We start from the raw sequence: 9,615 nt of genomic DNA on the forward strand, positions 1-9,615 counted from the left end.
CCACGGGAAAAGCGCCACGGCAGAAAGCTCGACGGGGAAAAGCCGACAAGGCCAACAAGCAACGGAGGACCCTCCAGCTATAACGACCCTCCCGTATCGGCCCCGGCGAGACTTGATGAACCGGAGGGCCGCTGCTGCAGCAAGGGAGGAGGATTAAGGGCCCCGCAAGCGAAGGACGCCTCGCGAAAATCGGTCGTTGATAGCGAGGCGCGTAACGCGTACCCCTTATTGGCTGACCCCCACGCGCAGCCGAGTAACGCACCCCCTGCGTGGGGACTCGCCATCGACTCGCGATCGAGCACCTTGCGTCTCGATCGCTCTCTTCCGCACCAGCCGTGATCTGCGTCGTTTCGGCAACCCGGCCGTCCTCGAAGTTTCCCGTGGCGAGAGCACGGGACAGCGTACCGTGTCGAGCGAGAGCCTTGGCAAGGACTCAGAGGGATGAGAAAACCAGTGTGAGTTTTTTCGCTGAGGGACCTTTTTATAGGTCGTGAAGGGAATTGGCGTCCCTTGCTGTTTCTTTCGCGCCTTTTGAGCAATTCTGTAATATTCAAATTATTCTCTGATCTTGAGCATTTTTCGTTACTTTTTCTTAAACTCTGTTAACTCGCGCGTTATGCGACATTTCCGCTACGTTTCTTTGCTTTAGTATTATTAACTCTTTTGTTATTTTATTTCGTTCGAATAAAAACGTTCTATCAATCTGTTTTGTAAAAGAAGCGTGAATTGATTCTGTCTTTCGTCTCGTGTGAGCGAGCGTTCGCCTGCGGCATATCGCCCCGCCCCTCTACCGAAATCAGAGCGGCAGAGTAGTTACTCCGCGCTAGCGTGAAGCGGGATCTTGGAGCTACTTTCGCGTAATCGCTTGGTGATTCGACGCGACGGAAGTGCGCGTTTGGCGCCCAACCCTTGACGACAATTCCCGCGGATCGCTCAGCGATAAAAAGAGAGGCATCGGAGGAAACGTGCATCCTGCCTCCCCTTTTGTACCGTTTTTGATCCGCGTCGCAGTTCCGCGCGACGGAACATGAAAGACATCGTGACAACATATATATCTTCAATGGATTAAATATATTATATGTATGTATGTATATATATGGCATGTCGAAACAAAGAATTGAACAATCTTCAGACTTTCCATGTCTTCCATTCCTTCTTCCCAGAAGCTGAAAAATGTAATCAAGCATATAGTACATATAACAGAAAGTACAGAAAATATAAATTTAATAAACAGTTTTCAGTTCAAAGCTCCGTGTTATTAAATAGTTGGCATGTAATTAACTATAATTTTATTCATAATTTAATTAAATAATTGTTATCCATTGTTAAAGTTTTCGAACGTTGTATTGCAACGAGAAAGAATGGCTTCTTCCAAAACTCAAACAATGTGGATAACAATGGAGAAAGAAATCCAAGGGATGATGGAAGTGTGGCCGGATGTTGTTCGCGATATTACGAAAGTGGCTACGAACATTCCTGATGTTGATAAATAGTTGGAAAAAATAAGTCATTATTGATAAAACATACAATATTACACAATAATCAATTCAAATAAAAAATAATTAAAATTCTTTTCATGGTTTAATTAATTGATCTTAGAATAATTAAATATAATATGAAATAATTTAAAGTAAAATAAACTATGAACAGTCTCTCTAAATCACAATCAGTAAAAGCTCGACAAAATCAGTGAAAATACACTGACTTTCAATGATATAATCATTTACTGGTTATCAATCAGTGAAATAAATACACTGATCTTGCAGTGACTACATACTAATTTTGATGTAAAAATTATTGAAAGACAGTGAATATTCACTGATTATCACAATTATAAGTAATTCAACAAGAAGTCTAATGACTTAATGAATCTGGATCTATTTACAATGAATCGATATAGTTCAATTGTCACATACAAAACCCATTTCATAGTTCCACCAATATTCGCAGCTATGCATTTTGTAAGTTTATCTAATTTCTTCTCATATAAATAAAATTCTTCATCTTTAATGATAATAATGCACTGTGATGTTATTCAATGCAGGTTGGAATAAAAGATCCAGAGATGTTCAAGGAAGCAAAAAACATCTCGTTAGACATTGGGTATTTAATACAAGTTCAAGACGATTATTTAGGCTGCTTTGGGAATTATAAAGATATACTAAAAATAAGTACTGATATAAAAGAAGGAAAATGTATGTGGGTAGTTGTTACGGCTCTTCAACACGTTACTCCAGAACAGCGTAAAATTTTAGATGTAAATACTATTAATTATATAATTTTCGTATAATTAAATGTTTTCGTCAAATATTGTCATATTAATTTATCTTTTTATTTTTTTTTCTCCACACAGGAATGCTACGGAGTTTCAGATCCAGGGAAAATAAGACACGTGAAACAGCTCTTCACTGATCTAGATTTACCGAATATTTATTCTAAACATGAAAAAAAGACATATAATCAAATAAATGAACGAATACAGCAAATATCATGTGGACTTTCACGCAATTATTTCTTTGATTTATTAGAAAAGTTTTATCGCAGGGAAGAATGTTATTTTTAATTGTCAATTTAGAAACATGTATTTTTTCAGGGAAGAGTCCAATATATATTATTTAGGGTGGAATAGTCTATTTTCTTATGTTAACACAAATAAGAAATCTTCGTTTTGATTAAAGCACGCAGAAAATAATAAATATTTAGCGATTCTCTTTATCAGTGATACCTAATAGTATATGTTATCATGGAAAAAACATTTTTAACTTTCCTTTGTTCCCGAAACAATTTGTTCTATTAATACAATTCTTTTCATACATTTACAAAGATCACATTCAAAAAAGTCGCCTCAAATTTCGCTCATTTTTTCCCACTCGAATTTCAAATTGAACCATGTGCCAATCAATTCTATATGATGGGACATTAATTTTAGAAAAAATTTAAGTTGAGCTCTGTCATGCTCTGTATTTGGTGGGACCAGCTCGGCGTAGTGCATTATGAGCTACTAAAATCAACTGAAACAATCACAGGCGATCGATATCGAAAGCAATTAATGCATTTGAGCCGAGCACTGAAAGACAAACGGCCGTAATACAACGATAGACACGATAAAGTGATTTTGCAACATGACAATGCTCGATCCTATGTCGCAAAGCCCGTCAGAACATACTTGGAAACGTTGAAATGGGAAGTCCTATCCCACTCGCGCCGTATTCTCCAGACATTGCTCTCTCTGACTATCACTTGTTTCGATGAATGAAATACGGCCTGACTGACCAGCACTTCCGTTCTTACGAAAAAGTGAAAAATTGGATCGATTCGTGGATCGTGTCAAAAGATGATCAGTTTTTTCGACGCGGAATTCGTATGCTGTCAGAGAGATGGGAGAAAGTAGTGGCCAGCGATGGACACTAATTTGAATCGTGAATGTATAACCAGTTTTTCACAATAAAGCCTCAAATTTCAAAAAAAAAAAAAAAAAAAAAAAAAACGGCGGAAGCAAAATTGTATACCTATATTTAATAAATAGCAGTATGTGTAATTTTTTCCATAAGTATGTTAATAAATGCTTAATTAAACACATTAATTTTTTATTTTACATATTTTTCAAAAATATTAACAAAAAATAGAGAAATATATAACTAGGCCACATTGGATAATCGATATAGTACAAGTGCTATCCTTTTCTTCAAATCTTTAGTATACTTATATAACTAATTAAAAGTACTTTATATACTTTTTTTAGATTTCAGGAATACTTCCTAGTATAAATCTTACCCTTATTTTTCAATTTCGTATTCATTAACAATGAGAAAAAGCTTAAATGGCCAAGTATTAGGTAGTGCCGCATTGTATCGTTTTCAGATTAATGACAAGAAAAAGCTTGACTGTTAAAAAACTTTAAGTAAAGTCTGCAAAACAATATGATCAAAGTAAAATGTATAAATCGTCAAATGTAACACAAACTCTTTGACCGTATGCTGTCTTGAGGATACCACTTCCTCAGACGCTATTTTTGAAAAAACAAATCATTCTAAAATACGAAATAGTATTATATACTCACCCGTAAAAAAAACTATTTTATTACTATTTAATTTTTTTTTAAATTTTTAAATATTTTTTAATAGCGATTAAAGATTAAAAAAATCTTTTACCCTTTTTTTTAAGCACTGTCTTCGATGTCCGCCATTTTGTAAAACGTTTGCTGTAACTCAATTACAGTTTATATGGTTTTCAAGAGAAAAGTTTAAGCTTTCATTTGAACTTTGATTCATCTTGATACGATAATTTTTGGCGGAATTGTCGCTATTAAAACAAAATAAAAAGTTTGAGAAAAATTAGGTGGCTGGTTTTTTTGCGGGTGAGTGATACAAAAACTACTATACCACTTTTTAGTTTGTATTTGTGTTATTAAACTTTTATTTTTACCTTTTGTTTAAGGTGATATAATCGAGTCTTTTATTTAAATAAAAATCAAAAACTGACCACATAAGTACTATTGCACAGTTTTTACACTTTGTCCGTGTATACATATTATACAATGTTGAATTATGTAAAACTGATACTAGTCACAGCTACGATACGAACTGAGCCACATATTTTATTTTTTACCGTAAACACATGCTGATAAAAACAACTTTATCAAACTATTCTATTTTTAGTAGACTTTAATATTATTAAATGGTATAGTATTATTACTATGTGATAAATTAAAATACAAGTAAGTTTTAAGCATAACTTTATTTTTTATCAAAACTTACACAAAAAACATTTAATAGTACAAATTATTATAATAAATAGTAAGCGCGGACCAAGAAAGAAATTATTAAAATTTTTATTGTTTTTATTAAATTGCCACACTACACATGGCTTTTAATTCTCTAAAATTTTATCTTACAATCTGTAGTTACTATTATAGATAGTAATATTTGATATAAAATTTTTTCTGTATACCAAAATTAAACAAGGACAAATAACAAATAACAATGACAAATAATGCTTACAAACAAATAAACACCAAATTAAACGCAACTTATTACGATATAAGCATTACGATAAAATACTATAGTGATAAAGGAACATTAACATGTACCGTTATTTGCAAAAAGAAACAAGAAAATAAATTAAAAGATTCGGATATGTATTAAATCCAAAAATGTTCTTCTATGATGGCGTATGTTATTGTGTATCATTGCAGACATATAGAGAACCGCAAAATATTTATCATTTCCTGCGAGCTTTTATCAAAATAAAGATTTTTTACTTGTGTGAATATAAGAAAATAGACTATTCCACCCTAAATAATTTATGTTGGATCCTTCACTTAAAAAATATATGTTTTTGAATTGACAATTAAAAATAACATTCTTCCCTGCGATAAAGCTTTTCTAATAAATCAAAGAAATAATTGCGTGGAAGTCCAGATGATATTTGCTGTATTCGTTTATTTATTCGATTATATACCTTTTTTTCGTATGAAAAATAAATGTTCGGCAAATCTATATCAGTGAAGAGCTGTTTCACGCGTCCCACTTTCTCTGAATCCGAAACTCCGTAACATTCCTGTGTGAAGAAAAAAAGAAAAAAATAAGAAAATAAATTAATATGACAATGTTTGACGAAAACATTTAACAAAAATCATATAATCAATAGTATTTACTTCTAAACATTTACGCTGTTCTGGAGTGAAGTGTTGAAGAGCCGTAACATTTACCCACGTACATTTTCCTTCTTCTATATCAGTACTTATTTTTAGAAAAGTTTCATAATTCCCATAGCACGCTAAATAATCGTCTTGAACTTGTATTAAGTACCCCATGTCTAACAAGATGGTTTCTGATTCATTGAACATTTCTGGATCTTTTATTCCAGCCTACATCAAATACCATCACAGTGCATTATTGTCATCAAAGATAAACAATTTTATTTATGTAAAAAGAAATCAGGTAAACTTACAAAATGCATTGCTATGCGTATTGGTGCAATCATCAAACATCCTTTGTATATGGCAAGTGACCTATATCGATTCATTGTAAATAGATCTAGATTTACTAAGTCGTTAAGTTTCTTGTTGCATGCGTACATATCTAAACACTGAGATAGTTGTAACTTAAAATTAATCTGTAAAAATATTTTCGTAAATAATAGTTTGATTAAAAAAAACCGAGAAGGACAAACTAATATTTAAGATACAATATTATATAATATTTACTTACATCTTGGAAAGTTTCCACTAAATTAATATAACATTCTTTTCTTTTAAAATGTTTTTTAATTATATAATACATGGCGCTCTCTAATAAGAAACCATCATTGATTGCCATTAAACCGTTATTATTGTACCGATACCAACATGGTTGGCCTCGACGAAATGACGATTGATCCATGATATCGTCGATTAACGTTAAATAGACTAATGTCTGTGTAGCAATAAATGTAACAATATATTTCATAATTCAATATAATTCATACTCGTAATATTTTATGTATTCTATTAAAGTTGCTGCCATTATACAGTATATTACCTTCGTCTTAAATATGTATAAATTATATTATCTCATGTTTAATTAAACCAAATTTGTTTATAAAAGGTATCACAAGTTATGGAAAGAAGAATAGAATTACGCACCATTTCTATACACCATGCTAAAATTCGTACTAAGCGAATATTATCTTCTGTTAGTTGTTCCTTAGGTACTAACAATTTATAAGCATAGACCAATGATAAGCAAATAACTTTCTTTGTTTTTAGAACATTATACTGTAATACCTGTATTATACAAAAATATATTAACATCTATATTTGCAAAAACATTAACATGTAAATCTCTGATTAACATATATGTTGTTGCTTTTTATTTTATTCAAACATTATATATGTATTTTTGTGCTATTAAAGTATTTGGCATTTTTTAAAATAGAATATCACTATTCTTATTTACTTTTCTTTTAGATTTCTTAACATTTTTTTAATAATTTGTTTCGACAAACTTTTACGTTATTGCTTTCAAAATCTTATTTCAAATTTTATATAAACTGTTTATAGTTTATTTTAAATTAAATTATTTTATGTTAAAGTACCTGTATCCAATATGCCCCACCTAAGCTTTGGTAATTTTTCTAATTTTTGATGAATATGAAATTGAAAAATAAGATTTAGATTTAAAGTAGGAAATATTTCTGAAACTAAAAAAATAAAAATATTTTCAATTATTTATATAAGTATAATAAAAAATTTTTTAAAAGGACAGCACTTGGACCATATTGATTACGTATATACTTAATGTGGCCCAGTTAGATATTTTTCTCTTTTTTGTAAACATTTTTGAGAAAATACTAAATAAAAAATCAACATATTTAATTAAACATTTATTAAGACGCTTATAGAAAAATTACACATGTAGTTATTTATTAAATAATTAAAATGTATTCATTTAATACAAGGGGCGTTATCTTAATTTTTACCTTTTGAAAAGCTTCAACGAATACTATAAAGTTAAGCACTAAATATAGAAATAAAATCTTGATTTTTTAGGTATATTGATAATTTTTAGGTATATTGATAAGATAGTAGTAAGATAGTACCTGGCCATAATAATTTTACAATACAAAAGAAGTTTTTTTGTTTAATTATAAACAAGACGTTTAAATAAAAACGTGAAGTATTTACTTCACATTTTTATTTAAACGTCTTGTTCAACACTATATTTATAGTATTGAAAAGCATAAATAAAGAACTACAATAATATAAATTGCAGATATTAATAATTGTTATATGATAAGTGTATACGAAGCAATAACTTACCTCTAAAATTTTATATTCGGAAAAACATAATTTCAATAAAGTGCAATTACAAGCTATAGAAAACAGATTATTTCTAGTTAACTGACATAAATATATCGTATTGACTTCGTAAGATAGAGATCCTAAAATCAGAGTTGCGATCCCGATCGCAATCGGATCCCAACTTTTGATTAGTTCAACATCTCTGATCTATTCGGCACATTTCGAAAAGTTTCGTACATTCTCCGAAAATAAGCATGTTCGTTTTCGCTGCACTTTTGAACTAATGCAATAAATTCAAATGAAACAAATACATTTAATCTCACCCCACATATAATGTGTGTTGTCCGTTGATGTCTAATTGTTAACTTTTGTGTTCTTAATCCATTGGGCTCGACGCACTGGATCTTTTGGAAAAACTTTAAATAAATATTGCAAAAAAGAGTTTAACAACCCGTTATTTTCAAATTTTTATTATATTTCGTCGTGTTGGCGTGTTACGTATTTCGTTTTTTCTACGCATGCGTTTATAAAGCAAACATTGCTATCTCTTTGTATCTGCCATTTTTGATCTGGACTGTCGCAACTCTGATTATAAGATCTCTATCCTGAGCGATGTATTAGCGCTTTCTGTGAAATTTGTTGTGTAACTATTTGAAAATGGGTATTGGTCAAATTAGGTACATTGTCATATTGGGTACAGGTAACTTATATTTAATTATTATAAAGAATTTATTCTAATATAATATAAATATTATTCTAGAATTAATTAATTAGATCATGACAAAAATTTTAATTATTTTTTGCTTGAGTTGATTATTGTGTAATATTGTATGTTTTATCAATAATTACTTACTTTTTCTAACCATTTATCAATATCAGGAATGTTTAAATTCGTAACCATTTCCGTAATATCGCGAACAACATCCGGCCACACTTCCATCATCCCCTGAATTTCTTTCTCCATTGTTATCCACATTATTTGAGTTTTGGAAGAAGCCATTCTTTTTCGTTGCAATACAACGTTCGAAAACTTCAACAATCAACAACAATTATTTAATTAAATTATGAATACAATTATAGTTAATTACATGCCAACCATTCAATAACACGGAGCTTCGATCTGAAAACTGTTCTTATTAAATTTATATTTTCTATACTTTCTGTTATATGTATATGCTTGATTACATTTTTCAGCTTCTGGGAAGAAGGAATAGAAGACATGGAAAGTCTGAAGATTATAAATTCTTTGTTTCGACATGCCATATATATACATATATACATATAATATATTCAATCCATTGAATATATTATATTATCAATTGAATAATAAAATATATGTATGAATATGTATATTTTTTATCATTAAAGAAGCGATTTACACATTATGAATATAATCATGTGCAATTGTTAAATGATTCTTTTTAATTGAAACGATAATTTATATTTTTCATATTTTTATTTTTAAAAAATAAAACGGATTACATAAGTACTACTATACAATTTTAACACTTGATGCAGTCACCCAATACTGCCCACCTGAGTTTAGAAAATTTTTTTAATTTTTAATAAATAAAAAATAAAAAATAAGGTAAGATTTATACTAGGAAACATTTCTGAAACCTAAAAAAAGTATACAAAATATTTTCAATTGATTATATAAGTATATTAAAGATTCGAACAAAAAAATAGCACTCGTACCATATCGATTACATTTGTACCCAATGTGGCCTAGTTATATATTTCCCTCTTTTTTATTAACATTTTTGAAAAAAATCCAAAATAAAAGATCAAAATGTTTAATTAAGCATTTATTAACATACCTACGAAAAAAA

The 9,615-nt window shown here is 30.2% G+C and overlaps 1 protein-coding gene across 3 annotated transcripts; it reads right to left on the reverse strand.

The window, feature by feature from the left end:
- Positions 1 to 4,113: 4,113 nt before the first annotated feature.
- Positions 4,114 to 9,046, reverse strand: LOC105839632 (farnesyl pyrophosphate synthase). Of its 3 annotated transcripts, none has more exons than XM_012686090.3 (7): positions 8,969 to 9,046; positions 8,637 to 8,813; positions 6,626 to 6,766; positions 6,213 to 6,416; positions 5,953 to 6,117; positions 5,657 to 5,869; positions 4,114 to 5,559 (listed from the first exon to the last, which is right to left on the reverse strand). In XM_012686090.3, exons 1-7 carry the CDS (start codon positions 9,044 to 9,046, stop codon positions 5,350 to 5,352), a joined length of 1,188 nt encoding a protein of 395 aa, XP_012541544.2. In that variant the 3' UTR covers positions 4,114 to 5,349. The 3 variants fall into 3 exon arrangements, with proteins under 3 accessions (XP_012541544.2, XP_012541545.2, XP_036147801.1); XM_012686091.3 differs by lacking the exon at positions 8,969 to 9,046 and adding an exon at positions 8,880 to 8,958 and having other exon boundaries at positions 4,115 to 5,559; XM_036291908.1 differs by lacking the exon at positions 8,969 to 9,046 and having other exon boundaries at positions 4,115 to 5,559; positions 8,637 to 8,949.
- Positions 9,047 to 9,615: the final 569 nt, after the last annotated feature.

The sequence above is a fragment of the Monomorium pharaonis genome, chromosome 1 (genome assembly GCF_013373865.1).
Source record: "Monomorium pharaonis isolate MP-MQ-018 chromosome 1, ASM1337386v2, whole genome shotgun sequence".
NCBI lineage: Eukaryota > Metazoa > Arthropoda > Insecta > Hymenoptera > Formicidae > Monomorium > Monomorium pharaonis.